This window comes from Thermobia domestica, chromosome 2 (assembly GCF_964235325.1).
Source record: "Thermobia domestica chromosome 2, izTheDome1.hap1.1, whole genome shotgun sequence".
NCBI lineage: Eukaryota > Metazoa > Arthropoda > Insecta > Zygentoma > Lepismatidae > Thermobia > Thermobia domestica.
This window is the reverse complement of record NC_137455.1, coordinates 165,156,148-165,174,494: the sequence shown is the minus strand read 5'-3', so window position 1 is coordinate 165,174,494 and position 18,347 is coordinate 165,156,148. Positions and strand designations below refer to the sequence as shown.

General features: G+C 40.7%; 1 protein-coding gene across 1 annotated transcript in view; it reads left to right on the top strand.

The window, feature by feature from the left end:
* Positions 1-18,347, top strand: part of ERp60 (disulfide-isomerase A3) — a 43,621-nt gene that overhangs the window by 20,640 nt on the left and 4,634 nt on the right. The window contains exons 7-9 of the mRNA XM_081747736.1: positions 8,077-8,272; positions 16,412-16,643; positions 17,540-17,674. Of these exons, the coding sequence (XP_081603862.1) occupies positions 8,077-8,272; positions 16,412-16,643; positions 17,540-17,674 (563 nt within the window). The remainder of the gene's footprint in view (positions 1-8,076; positions 8,273-16,411; positions 16,644-17,539; positions 17,675-18,347) is intronic.

Sequence of the window (18,347 nt, the reverse complement as noted above, 5' to 3'; positions counted from 1 at the left end):
TCCCAGTACGCCAGTCTCTTCCAAGGCGTCCCGTACCACTACTTCTGTGAACCCAGGACTATCTCGCACGAAGCACCGATCATCATCTGCTTCGCAGCCTAAGCCTCCCTTGAACGATCGTTCGCCTCCACGAATTGTTAAGCCCATTCCTGCTTCTCAGCCTCCTGCCGCTCCGGCAGCTGGCTCTCTCTCGTCTGCTCCTACTCCCTCCATAACTCAGTTTTTGAAGCAGTCAAACAGCCAGCCTCCTACCAAACCCCTCACTAAGAAGGAACGAAAAAAACAGCTCCAGGCTCAAGCTTCCAAAGCTGTCTCTCCCTCTTCCACTGCTTCTTCTACCAAGGCATCGAAGAAATCTTCACGCACCCAGTCTTCTAGCCCACCTGGGGCGAAGAAACAGAAGCATACGTCACGTAGTCCACCTAGTGATGACGAGTCTCTTATGGATGATATGGTGGAGGAGGAGCTCGATGATTTTACCCTTGTGGAAGGCCGTGGAAAGGGCAAGAGCAGTACCTCGCTTCTTGTTCTCGATGCTTGTTGAACATGTCCCTTCTTCAATGGAATTTAAATGGCTATTCCACACACTACGAGGAATTTAAGCAGTTATTGACATTGTTTCATCCTACCATATTCTGTCTTCAGGAAACGCATTTTACCTCTACTAGCAACTCTGTTCTCTCTGGTTACACTGTATATCGTCATGATCAGCTTACTGCAGGTCGTGCAGCAGGTGGTGTAGCAATTGGGGTCTCTGATGCTTACCATTCTGCTCTCATCCATGTGAATAGTGCTTTCCAGCTTATAGCTGTTCGTGTCTTCTTAAGACAACCTGTTACTTTTTGTTGTATCTACCTTACGCGTCATGACACCTTTACTGCTGTTGATCTTGAACAGATTGCTCGACAGCTTCCATCCCCATTTCTGTTTGTGGGTGACTTTAACTCGTACCATGCACTGTGGGGCTCTCCTCGTACTGAGCCACGAGGTCAAGAGATTTCCACTTTCCTTGACAACACTAACTCATTGCTCCTCAATGATGGCAGTCCCACACATTTTACTACTGCTACTGGTACCTACTCTCATTTGGACCTCTCCATTTGCAGTCCTCAACTTGGTGCCCATCTTACTTGGCGCGTGCATAATGATCTCTGTGGCAGTGACCACTTTCCTATTCTTGTGCATGGTCTTCCGCTCATCCATTCTGCTCCGTTCACTGCCTACAATCTCCGTCGAGCAGACTGGGATCATTTTTCCGCCACTTTTCATTTCACTTTAGACCCACGTTTTACTGTTGATGGTCATTGTGAGGCCTTTCAGCAGAGTATCCTGGCAGCTGCACACGACTCTATTCCTATCTATGCTGGTTCCCGGTGTAAACGCACAGTTCCTTGGTGGTCAGAGGAGATTCGTGACGCTATTCTGGTCCGACGTCGAGCACTACGTACTTTTCATCGTGCTCCTACAGCTGATAATTTGGCTCAATTTCGACTTCTTCGTGCTCGAGCCCGCTATCTGATTAAGCAGGCTAAGCGTCATAGCTGGCGCACTTATGTTTCTTCTCTTACTGCTGGTAGCTCCATGACAGCGGTCTGGTCGCAAATTCGTCGTTTACAGGGACATGTTTCCTCCGTTGCGGTTCCATCCCTTATTATCGATGGTGTAATGGTCACTGATCAGGACAGAATTGCTGCTGCATTAGGTCGTCATTTTGCGGATGTATCCAGTTCTACTAACTACTCAGCTGGATTCCTCAGTTACAAACAACGCACCGAACGTACGCCACTTCAGTTCCGCTCTGCAACCGCTGAAGCTTATAATCTGCCTTTTACTACTGCTGAACTTGCTGCTGTTTTGGATTCTACGAAGGACACGGCACCTGGTCCTGATGGCATCTGTTATGCTATGCTCCGGCACCTGCCTGATGATGGCAAGCAACATCTTCTTGACCTGTACAATCGCATCTGGCTTGCAGACTCCTTCCCCGATGCCTGGCGTGAAGCATACATTATTCCTATTTTGAAACCTGCTAAACCTGCCACGTCCAGTGGAAGCTACCGCCCGATCGCCTTGACTAGCTGTCTGTGTAAACTTTTGGAGAAGATGATCAATACCCGCTTAGTCTGGTTTCTTGAACACCATGGCCTCATTTCCAATCTTCAGTGTGGCTTTCGGCGCTTCCGTTCCACTACTGATCATTTGGCGCATCTTGAAAGTGCTATTCAGGATGCATTTCGTCATCAAGAACATCTGATAGCCATCTTCTTTGACCTTGAAAAGGCCTATGACACCGCTTGGCGATATGGCATTTTGAGGCAACTCCATCTCTGGGGCTTACGTGGCCACTTGGCTCTCTTCATCCAGAATTTTCTCCAACAACGTTCTTTTAGAGTCAAGCTTGGAGCTACTCTCTCTGCTCCGTTTCCACAAGAGAATGGCGTTCCACAGGGTAGTGTGTTGAGTGTCACTTTGTTTGCTGTTGCAGTGAACAGTGTGATGTCGCAGCTCTCCCCTTCTGTTCATGGGTTGCTTTATGTGGATGACTTTACTATCTACTGTCGCTCACGTGATCTCCGTACAGTTACTCGCCAGTTGCAGTTAGCGCTCAACCGCCTTCACCGATGGTCTACCACTACTGGTTTCAGCTTTTCTCTCACCAAAACACACTGCGTACATTTTTGTCGCCTTCGTCACTGTGCCTATGATCCTGAGCTGTTCCTTGGCTGTTCTCGATTGTCCTATGTGGACCATGTTCGTTTTCTGGGCTTGGAGTTTGACCGACGACTTACCTGGGCTGTTCACGTTCGAGACATGAAGTACCGCTGTCTCCGCTCCATGAACTTACTACGTTTGGTGTCCCATCTTTCGTGGGGTGCTGACCGTGTGGTGATGTTGCGTCTATATCGTAGCCTCATCCGCTCCCAATTGGATTATGGCTGTGTTGCATATGGTTCTGCTCGACCTTCCATCCTACGTCATCTGGATTCTGTACATCATCTTGGCCTTCGTTTGGCGCTTGGAGCTTTCCGAACTAGCCCTATTCCTAGTCTCTATGTCGAGGCTCATGAACCATCTCTTTCCCACCGTCGGGACTGCCTGCTCCTGCGCTATTACATCCATATCCGTGCCGTACCTGACCATCCTTCGGCCTTTGCCCTTGAGGCTGGTGCTCGCTATGACAGATATCAAGCACGACCTACTGCTACCCGGCCTTTTGGCATTCGTGCTATAGACCTTGGGGCTTCTCTTGGACTCGATGTCCCTGCCATCTATCCATTGGGCCTCCTGCCCATTCCTCCATGGACAGTTCTTCCACCAGTTGTCAGCTTTCATCTAACGCAATTTAAGAAGTCTGTTACCAGCAATCAACAATTTTGTCAGGAGTTCTTCTCTTTTCTGGATGCGTACCGTACCTACGCTGTCTTCTACACGGATGGTTCGAAGCATGAAGATTCTGTTGGTTGTGCCTTCGTCACGGATGATCATAGCGCTGGCTTGAAGCTCCATCCTACTTCCACTGTGTTCACTGCTGAATTGGTTGCTATCCTGGAGACTCTGCATTATATTCGTCGACGCAATCTCCGACATGTTCTCGTGTGCTCTGACTCCAGCAGCGCTTTACATAGTCTCACGGATGTGTCAAGTGTGCACCCTATAGTTCAGCAAATTCTACTCTCTTGCAGTTCCTTACGACTTGCAGGTTGCGATGTCCAATTTTGTTGGGTGCCTGGCCATGTTGGTATTCCAGGGAACGAGCGTGCTGACCGTGTTGCCAGAGAAGCTGCCCTTACAGGACCTGAGTCTCCGTCACCGCTTCCCAGCTCTGATCTTCGTCCTGTGATCGATCGTCTTCTTCTTCACCGCTGGCAGACACACTGGGATGAGCAGATTCACAATAAGTTGCATGCAGTGAAGCCCCACCTTGGAGTCTGGTCGACGAGCTCCCGATCATCTCGCCTGGAAGAGCGGACTTTGGCACGCCTTCGTATTGGACATAGTCATCTCACCCATGCACATCTTCTGCGACGTACGCCTCCGACTGTGTGTCGTCATTGTGGTCAGCCCCTGAGTATTCGTCACCTCTTAGTGGAATGTGTGCCTCTTGCTCCTGAGCGAGCTCGACTTGGATTACCAGCCGATATGGCAATCTTGCTTGGTGATGATGAATCCATGATTCAGAAAATGTTCAATTATTTGCAGAAGCTGCATGTTCTGAATGCTCTGGGAGTGCATTTCTCACGTTTCCATTTAATTAATTTATTTCTGATTTTATCTACTATTTCTTAGCTTTCATGATTTTATGCTTGTCATAGCATTTCCTGGCTTTTATTCTATTACTGCACTGTTATATTCAGTACTAATTCTGGGCTGCCCTACGTGTGTTCATCTATTGCCGAGCTGCCCCGGCAGAGAAGATTAACCTGTCATTGTGTACTAACCCGTCCTTGTGTTTGTGTATCGAGTTTGTACATTTCTTGAATGCTATGACATTTTAATTCATAAATGACTGAACACCTTTTACGTATTCCAGACTTTGCTTTTAGTTTATTATATCTGTGATACCATGCTTTTATGTTTTTGGGTACTTCATTTTTCTAGTCAGAGAAGGGTGCAAAAGACCTCGCTGTCGACGCGCCCATATAAACCCCCTTTCAATCAATCGCGGAACAGATAATCCGGGTGTGATTCCATGAAGTCTGGGTTGCATTTTGCAAGAGCCTTGTTACGAACAAACCTTGATGATTCGCTGCACTGAAGAAAGCCCATGGTAGACATACAAAAAACTAGTTTGCTGTATTGTACCTCCTGATGTTCGTATACAATATATTTTTACCCTTAAGATATTCCATTTTTTGATTTGCGCTATTCTTGATCTTCTTTTACTTTTTGTATGTGTCTTTCTACAAACGATTTGGTTCAAAACATCCATAGCTACTTATATATGCATATAAATTCATTATATTCATGTCAGTAACCTGAATATGGATGAACTGCTCATTAAGAATATGCACTCTGTTATCAGAAATTTATATTTAAAAAATCATACTGATTAATCTATCTTGTGAAAACGATATCCGAGCAAGTGTCGCTAGTTTTTCTTTACAGAGTATAAGCAGTGACAAACACCATTTGGCGCCAGTAGTATTGACAGTCAAAGCATTTCATTTGTCTTCAACTGATAAACTAAAACATACGGAGTTAAGAGAATTAAGATTACTGAACAAACAAAATAAATATTGTAGCATTTGGATAAGAACGATGAATTTTGTATATTTTCCGCAATAGCTCAGTTTCGTAATCCATCCTTTGAGTGCTCTGAAGTCTGTCAAGTTGCCGAAATTGGCCACGAAAATTGAAAGAGAACTTTGGTGAATTCATGTAGTCGTGTTTTTTGCTGTTGTAACTGATTTAGGATGGAATTGTAGAAAGGTAATTTTATTCACTTTTAAAAGAAAAACGACTTAGCAATTTGAGCAATAAGGATTGTGTGCAGACACTACGCAATATCGTGAAGGCTCATCTTGGGCTGTTCTATAAGTAATGTTAAATTCAAATTGATATTTGACATGTGCTGCTTCTCTTTTAAGACGTTTTGTTGAGTTTATGGGTCCTAAAACTCCTTTAATCCCTAAATCTACAGACATAAATTTCCTAAAAATAAAATGTAAGAAGACAGAACATAAAGCATTGGCTTTTATGGCAATATCGACGTAAATATTAGTGTTTGTAAGTACGAGAGTTGCCTTGAAGGTTTCGAGAAACTGACAGAAGATAGATAGAATGCAAATATTTTCTAATGCTTTTCAGTGTTAAATTATCGGTTGAAGCAATTATGCTACTCCAGTAGTGGGTATCTCAAACTTGAATTTTCTATGCTTGCACTACCTTTTCTGGGACTAGAAATTGCTGCCCACGCATTTTATATTTGGTAGTTGGAAAAAAAATCGGGTTTAGGTCTGGTTAATAAGCAAGGTAAGAAGAGTAGCATTTCACTGTTCTTGAACTCCAGTATTTGAGGTACTGTGTAAGAGCTTGCATTTTCATAATGCAAAAACGTGGCGTCCGGGATTATGGGACTGTAATCTGGTTTTATATTAACTTCTGGCGAACAAATGGTAGTATACCACTCAGCATTAACTGTTCGGCGATTCTCCGAGGTAATAGTGGAGATGTCCAGACTTCACGAAGAATGAACAACTATTTGCTTTGCAACTTTTGCAGCTGCGTGAACGAACAACTTTTGTTAGTTTTAGTTAATCTTGGTACAGCCTTACAGCAGATTCTAGTTTAGTTTCGGGTTCATATGAGTAGATCCACGTTTCATCACTTGTGATGTTGCACACAAGGTTTAACGCTGCTACGTTGAACCGTTTGAGCTGTTATGGACCACATCGCACAGATGTCTTTTTGCTCTCGAATTAAATTATGCGGGATTCAATGAGAATATAACTTCGTCACACACAAATAATCGTAAGGAATTGTTCCTATTTGTCTCCTAATGGGCTTGAATTTCACGGTATGTCACATGTTGATTACTCAGTTAGCTCTCGCACAATCAATATTCTCTTGCACCATTATGTCGCTGGGCGAGGTTCGAGAACTTCGTTATTGAGGTTGTCGCGGCCAAGCCTAAATTCCTAAAAACCAAAAGTAAATGGTTGTTTTAGATAGGGCTTCAAACGTAGCACATTCGACTATTGCGTCAAACGTAGCACATTCGACTATTGCGTCAAACGTTATCGAAAGCTGTAATAAATTATTGCCTTAATCATTGTTAGTTGGAAAGCTACTTCGAACACCCATCTTCACAAATATGGCAGTTTCCACAATACTACATTCGCGATACTTTCAGTGCAACCTTCGTATGATAGAAGCGACTAATAATTCAAGTATACTGTTACTTGTCAACATTGTCCTCCGACAATTCAAAGCGTTTTGCTTATCGATGTTAGTGCATTAAAGCCTCTGATTGGGGGTTGGAAATTGAGGGGTGTTTTCGTTGCTTAAAATGTTTATATTCGGGTTGGCAACGGTCAAACCGCGTCGCTATTATGAATAAGCAGATAGGCAAATAGATTTGACCGGAAGAGGTGAAGATTATCATTTGAAGGTTTTTTGTTTGGGGTTAAGTTTAGGCACCCATCTTGCTGAAACTTTTCTTCTCCCAGTACTCACTCAGCAGTCTGCATGATAGTCAATCTCCGATCATTTGCGACACTTTCATGGGCTGTTTTCCTGGATTATAGCCTTCCTGATCAACTGTTATTTTCAATGCTGGCTCTCCCATTTTTAAATTTAGCTGCCCATTTTATTGTTGCATAAGAGGGAATACCATCACATAATGTAGTAACTATATCGATTTGAATATCTTGCGACGTTACATAAGATGTTCAATGACTCACCTTTGGTTTCTCAGTTTCGTAAATAGCTCACTCGACTGTCTTCCTTTATTTGCAAACGACAAAAAGATAGATATTAACATCAGATTTTGTGACATGACGTTCAGTGAATATTTCCTTAGTTTTACAGTCCAGTTATATTTCTTAGTAGAATTTTGTAACAAGATATTTGGATTATTATACGATATATATAGCTTTGGCATTAATACAGTGAGTAGTGCTGTGTCAATAGCGGTCTTCAAATTTTACTGGGTATGACTCGAAGAAACTACACCACGATCTAAAACTTATCTTGGACATCTTAAATTTCCGTTCCGCGTGTTGAGTTTATTTTGGAGACTAAGAGAATTTATTGCAGTGAGTAATTTCAGTGGTATCTTGTATAGACTTTTAAGTATGGCGAAACATGCAACATCAATCGGAAGTGACATTTTGTTCGAATCTTCAACTAAGATTATGCCAATTCGTCCTATTTATCTGTGGTAATTTTCACATTCTATCAACTGTTTTAATTTGTTCTTACTTCGACAGTAGGTTCTGGGATGCACACAAATTTATCTTTGGTTAAAGGTATCGTACGACTTGCGTATAAAGCTTGCTACGTGGCACTTTTCCTGCAAAATGTAAAAATTCTCAATTGTCAACTATGCGCAAGTTTATTCTGTTTAAATTACAGGCACCAACTACTGGAGAAACAGGATACTGAAAATTGCTCAAAATTTTGCTGATGACTTCAATTTTGCTATCAGTGCCAAAGACGATTTCCAACATGAATTAAATGAATATGGATTTGATTATGTTGCTGGAGATAAACCTATTATCTGTGCACGAGATGATAAGAAACAGAAGTTCGTGATGAAGGATGAATTTACGTAAGTATCAATGTAAATGTACTACAAAGGCATATAACTCTTAGTTACATAATTATACTAGAAAAAGTTATACTTACCACAATGGAGTCATATAATATGTAAAGAAGAAAGCTAGATCATGCTGAATATTGAACAGTTTCCGGTAGTTACAGCATGCGATATTTTTAGAGGACTGGTACGGATAAATTTTTAATTCAAAGAAATACGTTGAATGTGGGTGTTAGGTTTGATAGTCAAACGTGATTTCGAACTTGTTAAAATTCGTTTGTGCGAAAGAGAATCTGTTCGATCGCAGTTCAAGTAGGATTGAAAGATTACATGTAGAAGGAAAACATGTAAGAACCCTGCGCAGATTTATTTGGATTAGCATAATATAGTGTGCTGAATTAGGTTATTCTACCTAGATTACAAGCGCTGTAGGTGTTAGTTTATTTGGATCTGCTTATCAAGGAAAAAAAGATTAGCTATTTTAAGTTATATGTAGTTCTTTGTAAATTTGTAAGCTAAGCACTTCAAATCATTCTTGCTTATACTTGATGCTTTGGCCTTTGAGCTGCATGAGAAGTACCTTTGAGCCGCATTAATCGTGAAAAACTCAATAGTTACAGAAAAGCATCTACACGGGCGTACTGTGTTTGTCCAGTCAAACTGCCATGGCTTGGGATGGAATTAATGTTTCTATAAAGCTGGAAAAAGTCCTGCAAGAAGATCCTTCATGGCTGGATTAAAATAAAATTTATTACAAAATGTCACTTCTGTGATTGGGATCCACCACACAAATCCACCTAGAGTACATCATACTAAAAATCCTGAAAGGTGGAGGTGACCGGGGGTGGGTGTTGTTTAAAGATGGTTTTGTTTTTTGCATACAGATGATCAGAAAAATGGAAACACCTGAACGAAATTGCAACTTACCAGATTAATATGGTGTCGGGCCACCTTTCGCCTTCAGAACAGCCTTGATGCGACGTGGGATGGAGGCATAGAGGTCGTGAATGGTATAGCAAGTGGAATTTTACACAATTCCTCGTGCAGGGCATCGGCCAGTTCTGTGAGAGAGGATGGAGATGGAAATCGTCGCCGGAGTCGTGTTTCGAAGACGGACCACAGACGTTCAATTATGTTGAGATCTGGGAATTGGGCGGGCCAGGGGAGGTGTTGAACTTCATCCCGATGTTCCTCAAACCACGCTGCAACAACGCCAGCTGTGTGAATGGGTGAATTATCATCCTGGAAGATGGCGTCATTGTCCGGGAACAACATCCGGACCATAGGATGCAAGTGGTCTCCTAAAATTGCGACATAATCGTTGGCAGTGATTCGTCCGCTAACTGTGACCACAGGACCCAATGAAAACCATGATATTGCGTCCCACAGCATCACCGAGCCGCCGCCATGTTTCACAGTTGGGCGGAGACACTGCAGATCATAAGCTTCTTTGGGCGTTCTCCACACATAAACACGGCCCGTAGTTGGGAATAGGGTGAAGGATGACTCATCCGACCATATCATACGTTTTCAGTCCTCATCGGTCCAAGTTGCATGGTCGCGGCACCATTTGCGGCGTGCGAAAGCGTTATAGTCCATGATGAGCGGTTTGGCCCGTGCAACACGACCCCGTAAGTTCATGTCATGTAATTCGCGGCGGACTGTGATTGTCGAAACAGGGTGGGGGAGGTGCTGATTGAGTTCCTCCGTCACTTGCTCCGCAGTGGCACGACGGTTCTGCGTGACAATGCGCTTTAATACCCGGCGTGACCTATCACTCATGATTTTCTTCTGCCCACTGTTCCGCTTTCCCGATGTGGTTTTCCCGTGTGTTGTGTAGGCCGTCATCACCTTCAATGTCCCACGCGACACACCTAACACAGCCACTGCCGTCACACTCACTCCACATAATCGCGCACCAACAATTTGCCCTCTTTGAAAATCTGAGAGGTCTCCCATTTTACACTACCTCCGTCTGCTGCAATCACTGGACACTGCTGTTCCACTGCGCCTGACGTAGTGTGGAGACCGACCTAACACACAATCACCAGCGGTCCGCCGCTGCGGGCGCCACGACACCACTGCCAACCCATACATCTGACGTGTTGCCAACTACAGGTGTTTCCATTTTTCTGATCACCATCTGTATATCTCCATAATTAACAATCCTAGCAAAAGTTTTGTATCTACAGAATCAAAGCAGACAAAATTTCGTGCAAGAAAGGTCCTGTTTTGTTTCCAGTTTTGACATTGTGGTCTTTCCTACTTCCAGAGTTTGATGGCAATTCACATTGAAGTTTACATCAATACCGGTTCCTATTGCAAGTGATACCAGTGAAGGAGATTCTGGAAATCGAGGTTGTTGAATTAACCATTCTAATAGCTTCTTCCTGTCTTTTTCATTTCGAGTGTGCCGTGATGTGTGGTAATCTACATGCTGTCCCCTGTTGAGAGCTATAGGCTAGTAACATTCTTCAACGCGGAATCAGTTATCCCTCTCCCACTTTGTTCTCCATAGGTCTTAATGACACGTATTACGGTTAGGTCTATTGTCATACCAGAGCAGTTTCCTAACCCAGGAGGATCTGATCTAGATATTGAGAAGTAACCTTTTTGAGCAAAATCTTGTAATTCAAAGGGGGTGAGTAGTCAGAAGAGCACGCATATCTTACAGATACGAGAACACTTAGTATACAATAAGGGACCACGTGCATGAAAAAAGGAAATCATTTTCTGGACAGAGTAGATATGAGACTCCCAATCACCAGAGCGGTATGCTGCAATAAAGTGCTTCATGGTGAAGATATTGCGAAAATACTGAACCCACAGAGCGGCATTGGGTTCATTACTTTCAAGGTGTTTAGCTCATTTTTCGTGGAAAGCCATTTGAGCATTATGCTTGATTAAACCTTGAGTCAGTGTCTCACCTTTCATCAACAATTCACTTATTTCATCTCTCCATCTGAGACCGCGAGACTGTTTATAATAATTTTGGCTAAGCATGTCGTCGTACAGCTCTGCTAAAGGCATCATGGCCAATAAGGATTTCTACTGAATTAGCAGCAAACACACTGGCCAAAATTTGTTTAAAACTGCTACCAGCTATTATGTGGCCAATGCATTCCAAAGACGATGTAAATAGACGAAATCCACCTAACATTACCATGACGGATCTTAGAGGTTCGTCCTGGCATGATGCCACAGTTTCTCGGTCTTTAATATACAGCGGCTGGTCAGAAGTCTTCATTCTCTTGTGCTGACAGTGTGGTTACATATATTATGTTCTATCCTAGGAAGTGCATGGAGTGGTAATGGCACTTCGGCACTCCTATCTGGAAACTCTTCATACAGACCCCGTATATACGAGTAAACCTTCCACTCTGGAATTTCTTTAATTCTGAGCCATTAACAGAAGACCGTAAAACATCGGACAGGTTCGGAAAAGGAACATCTATAGGGAGGTAAGGATTTTTTCCTCGATTTCAGTGTCCTTCAGCCCGATATTACCCATGCATTCAAAGGTCTCCAGCTGAAGCACCCCTGATGTTCCGACGGTTTCAGCAGAGGGGAGTTGCCAACTATTCTATTGGCCGTGCAGAAGGAAGCTTTCGCGCTGGAGTAAGGCATTTAATACCACCCATGCTATGGAATGTTTTCAAGCTGAATATCCGTGATGGTATGGATTATTGGAGATAGTAAATAGTCAACTCCAATATCTGAATATCATACAAAATAGTTAACTCCAATATCTGAGTATCGTACAAAGCACTGAACCCTATGTTTTGCAAGCAAGTGTATCAAGCACCATATTTTCTGTGAATAAACAAGGCAAATACCTTGCAGGAGTGGGGAAAGAAATAAATGAGAGCAAACAGCACTAATAATGGCATGGGGAAATAAAAATTTACTCTATCAGGAAACCATCGCTACCGGGTAATACTTCTTGTAAACATGAGACTGTATGTCTGTTATTGTATCAGAGCCATTTCATGTGAAATCAACTAAATTTTCAGGAAAAAAGTAGTCTGAGAATTTGAAACTTGGTGTGTATGTAGGCCTCTGGAGAGATGATCATGCACCAAATTTTAGTCCTATACGCCATGTAGTTTGAGTACAGGGTGGTAAAAAATGGACAAAATTGATGTTTTTTTGCATGACCCTGTTAGCTTCAATTGGTCATGTCTGCCATAAATATTGAGCTAAAGAGAAAAATATACTATTTTGAAGAGGAAAGAATAGGCTACATGACGTCAGAAATATTTATTTGAAAATTCGGTATCATTTTCGAGAAATCCCGAAAAATTTTTGGATCAGTGATCTCAAACTGTCCATTTTTTGATTTCCTTGAAATTGGATAGCAAGGTAACCCCATATGTCTAGTATAAGTGCCAAATGTCAACTTGGGCCAAGATTGGGCCTGGAGTCTACAATGATTGTCGTATGACCATATCGGAAGACACCTGGGGTGCCAAATGTAGCAACTTGCCAGTTTGTCAGTACTGGTGAAGTAAGGTGTAACTGACCTAGCAGTAATGTTTTTCTGGTGTAATCTGTAATTCAGTAATCCTATGTGGATCTTTGGAACATTCCATTAAAATCGTAGTACATCGCATTGACCTAAATGTGAACATTCTGGAAGGTCTTCGAATCATCTGGAGAGTTATAGAAAGTTCTAGGCCGTCTGGAACATTCTGACAGGTTCGTTACCTGTATAAAAGCAGAGGTCATAAACACTGCATCCCAGTGAGCTCTTAGCTCTAGATTGGACAGCAAGTCTAGCTGGAAGTGTCTATATAATGTTCAGGCATAGCTAGTGAGATCAGTGACTATATAGCACATTTCTAAGTGTCAGTAGTGGATAGTCCCATGAACCAGGTGCAGCATTACCTGTAATTGTGTACTTTCAAAAGCTGCTTTGCTTAAGAGATTCCGCTATGTCAGCATTGCCTCGCCTCTACTATGCCAATCCATTTAGCAGTCACAGCAGTAAAGTGAGGGTTGGACTTCGCCCAGTGCAAGCGTGGATGACAGAATTGGCTCCACAACCCAAAGCTCAGTCTAAGTAAGGTGTGTAACAAGTGCAGAAAGGAACTAAATTGGTGCCGTTCCAGAGCAGCTGACGTACAGGCAAGTGATGACCAAGAATCATCTGATGGACAGTCTCTTAGTGCAAATCCTGATCAGGCTTTTACATCACCTGACGCAGCAATTGACGTATTAAAGCTGAGCTTTCAGGTACTTGGTGCGTCACCAATTCAAAAAAGAAGCTGGAGAGATTAACAATCCAGGTCTTTCCCGACATGGTCACACAGAAGTCATTGTAGACTACAGGCCCAACATATTTGGCATACTTATGCCGAATATATGGGGCTACCGTGGTACCCAATTTCAAGGGAATCAAATGAGCAGTTTCTGAGATCAGTGATCCAAAATTTTCCCGGAAAATGATTTGATTTTCAAATAAATGTTTGACATATCTTAGCCTATTTTCTCTTCAAAATGGTACATTTTCTCTAGCTCAATAATTACGGGAGATATGACCAATTAAAGTTAACAAGACTCTACAAAGATTTTTTTTTTTACCAACCTGTACTCTGAAACTACAGGGGATACAGGGCTACAGTTTGGTGCATGATCATTTCTGAGGCCTACATGTACACAGTTTCATCGAAATCTCACACCATGAGGTTTTGGGCTTGGTTGATTTAACATGGAATGAATCAGCAGCAACAGTTCGAACACTCTTAGGCGCTCGTCTTCTTTATCACACCTCGAACTTGTCATGCCATGATTCGCTCAGTTTAGAGGTCGACACATAATCAACTGGACGTCCTATTTTTTCATCGGTTGCATGTTTGGTGGAAAGAACTGTTTTCAGTAACTGTCATAGTAAATTGGACCAGCTGCTACCAACTCATCAAGAATGATCACTCTTGGATATTTCTTCGTCCCAGTTTTCTCCCCGCTCAGACGCATGATCCAAAACTTTTCTTTGCTGCGTATTTCATATACTTTCTGATGTAGTTCAACAAGTTTTTCTTCTGATTAAATTCATTATCAAAAAACTTCCATCACAAATCAAACAACTGTCATTATGAGAACAGACAAAAGAATATGGCAACACTAAAATATGCAGTCAAACTCGGAGTGCTTGCCAACACATTACACGCCTCAGCAGATGACGCAGCTGTAGTTTCCAGACCGCGTAAGGAAACAGGAAAAAAAGTTATTCACAACTCCGGATTAACATTAGATACTCTCTGCTCGCGATAATAATGCATTCGAAAGTATTAATTTTAATACATTCGAGTGCATTAGTGTTGTGAGCAGTATTCACCGGAGCCGCGAACAATATCTGGGTGCAAAAAAAAGTGCTGGCCCGTCTATTCTTCCCCTTACACAATAATTACTCTCTGAATAGTGCAGAATCTTCGCTTCCCTACGCTTACTTTCTCCTAATCCTAATTAAAAATGAACTTTCAAAGCCTATGATTTTGAAAGAATTAACCCTGCGACAAAATTAAAGACCTTTCTTGTGAGAAATTTTGTCTATTCTAATTTTTTAGATAGACTAATTTTCGCTAGTATTGTTAGAGATACAAGCAAAAACGTAGAAAAATCCTTTAAACAGGTCTTCACATACCTGGTCGCCATTTTTTGATGTGATGCGACTGGGCTTTCCTTGACTAGTAAGCATTATTGGAATACAACAGTAAGCTTATGTCTTGTAACTTGAACAAACTTAAAAACTGAATAATAAATTGAAATTTCAGAATGGGTTGCTAAGACTTTTTTTTTTTTTTTTATTTTTTGAAACTTGTTTTATCATAGTCAATTGAGAATACAGGAAACTTTATTTAAATTACTAATTGGGGTGAAAAAGTGTCTATAAAACGGGAAGTCCTTTGAATCGCGAATTACGAGTATTGTATACTCATGTCCAAAATGAATGTCGCATATCTATAACGGTCTTCTTCTGTGAATATAATTTGATAAAGATTTTGCAGGGTACTTATAATACTGATACTGTGAGTATAATCGAGAAATGTATATTTGTGGTCAATGTCATAGGAAAAGAATTATAAATACGAAAATTAGAATGAGGAAAACAAAATGCTGCTAAATTGTCAAGAAAGTTTTCGTTTTATTCTTATTTACTGCTCTTCTGATATAAAATTTGCCACATACATGTCTTTGCCGATTATACACATACTAACATAAGAAATTACCGGACGAATTATGAACTTATATTCTTGCAACAACATAGACATGCGACAATAATTTTGGACATGAGTGTACATACCATGTTAATAGCAAAAAGAAAGACAACTGTATGCTAGAAATGTGAAAACTCCGCAAGCTTCAGGTGCTTTCTGGTTGAATGTTCATGTTTCTCTCAGCAGTTTCTTTCTCGCAGCTAATTAGTCAAATTCGGTCCACTAAATTTGAAGTCCGTGAAATACTTTACTATACTTACATATTACGTAAACAAGTTCTTAAACAGTGTTGAATAAAAATATTCTTTACTGTACTTCGTAAATAAGTGGACTAGTTAAAGTGCAATGTGACTGATGTGGTACTTGAGAAATGCTTCAATATATTGATGATACATCATTGGATAATTACCTAACGTAATTACTGGCTAACAACACTCAAATGATGGTACAGGTCAATTTTTGAAGGAAAGAAACAATTGGTTCATCAATGAACATCGACAGAATAGAAAGAAGCAGATTTTGTTTCAAAAGTTCGATCGGAAGAAAAGGTATTAAAAATTTATAAACATGGTTTGAATTGCTGGTGATCCATCTTTTGCAAGTTCTTCATACAGAATTCTAACTGGTTTTTCATAGTTGTACGGTTACTAATGACGTGCTTCACATTTAACATAGAGCTGTTCTAACAAATGTTTCACACATTTATAAATCTATTTTAATGACATAAAAATAACAGCGTTAGATGTAGAATAAATTACAGAGTAGATATACCTCGAAAATTAGTTTCTATTCCAGTATCAGTGCGTCAGAATATTCAGTACAGTTATCTGCTCATATCACAGAATTACTGTCATGTTTTCTATAGTTCGTGGTAAATCTTTATACGTAATGTGTACTGTTGATTAATCGATTTTCAACGTGTTTTTTATTTTAGTATGGAAGCATTTGAACAATTCTTGAACGACCTGAAAGAGGGCAAATTAGAACCTTACTTGAAGTCTGAGGCAATTCCTGATGATAACAGTGGACCCGTGACTGTTGCTGTGGCCAGAAACTTTGATGAAGTGGTTATAAACAACAATAAGGACACACTTATTGAATTCTATGCTCCGTGGTGTGGGCATTGCAAAAAACTTGCACCTACGTACGAAGAACTGGCTAAGAAGGTAACATTGTCTTGTGTAAAAAAAAATGTTCGAAGTCTTGCATATGAGTTTGTAATACACTAGGCAGAAACTTAGAAACAGTATCGAATTTGTTAATAAGAAATGTTAATTGGTGTTAAGATTTCTTAGAACAACCAGTGAAGATAGGCTGATTAACTACATTCTTTATAAAATATGCCCTTGGAGTGTTCATGAACCTGTTCAGATTTGCTGTTTCATTGAGTCCGCGGTGATCCATTGGCAGTGCACTTTGCCTTATGGGATTGTGACGTTTAGCATAGTGTTTCTGGCTTTCTTCGGGGTTCACCCACTATTTCCAGTTAATTTTCCTCCATTCCTTTCATAATAGTTCGTTTGTATATCCTTATTCTAATGGACATAGCCATGAGACAGTAATTTAATTGTGGAAATTTTGATCTGACGAGTTAATCCTTGTCCGGGCAAGATATTTTTGTAACGTAGACGGCAACTGGGGCCATACCAACTCTTATTAGCCTTACCAACTCGATATGTTCAGGATTTTAACGTCGACTAAAGATAGAAGAATTCAGAATTTTGTCATCGAAATATTTGTAGTTATTGAGAAATTCGAAGAAAGAAAAAAAAGCTACTGGGCCAGGGAGGCCTCGCTTGCCCGGATAAGGGTTAAAATGAAGTAAGGACTTGAAGATATTTTATTTGATATGTGCAGGTCTTCAGGCTAGGTTGACTATAAACAGCTTGTTTATACATTCGAGTAGTTACATTGTTTTTTGTTTAAAGTAAGATAACTCTTGGTGTATTATTTTTTTCGTATGCGTATCAGAGCTTTTTAAATGTAATGTTACGCATTATATACAGATTAGTTTTCGTATTTTTCTGTGTAAAGTTTGTGTAATGCTATTGTCCTTTTTCAGCTTCAAAATGAAGATGTAGCTATTGTAAAAATGGACGCTACAGCAAATGATGTTCCGGCTCCATACGACGTTAGAGGATTCCCCACATTATACTGGGCACCAAGGGATGACAAGGCAAATCCTGTTAGATATGAGGTAAGCATTAATCCTTAACTTAGTGGTTTCAAATTTTCGTGATTCATTCGTTGAGATTGCATATTTAATGAGTAGGGTTCGAATTTTTAAGTTTCAAGAAAGTTCAGATTAGAATTTTTAAAATTACATTTTTGGATTTTATAGGTTTTCAGAAAAGTTTAAATTTTGTTTTACATTACAGGAAAGGACATTTTAATACATTTGGTTATATTTGAGAACTCTTATTGTACACTTCGAAACTTTCTTTAGAAAACTATTTTAGTAAACTGTAAGCTAACCGGCCTTGTACGGAATAAATATATTAATAAAACTTCTTTTACCTTGAATTGTTACCAACAGTTGAAATCAGGTATAGCATAACCTGTTTAGAACCACAATGAACCTAATATACACACACCTTATATTTTCGTATATTTGATTCTTGTACAGCACAAACATCATTTCACTTTCACTTTCCTAGAATCACACAGAGGAAGAAAATATTGAGTTATTGGGTTTCCGGTACTGAATAACACAAAGGAATCACTTCATTTTCTGGAATGGCATGGAACAACAAAATATAATGGAAGATTTTCTGTGAACCTTTCCCTATAGTCTGTCAAAATTCTCATGAATGCCGGAAAACTGCGTTCATCACAAGACGTACTGGCTGTTTCCTTGCGGTACCGCGTAG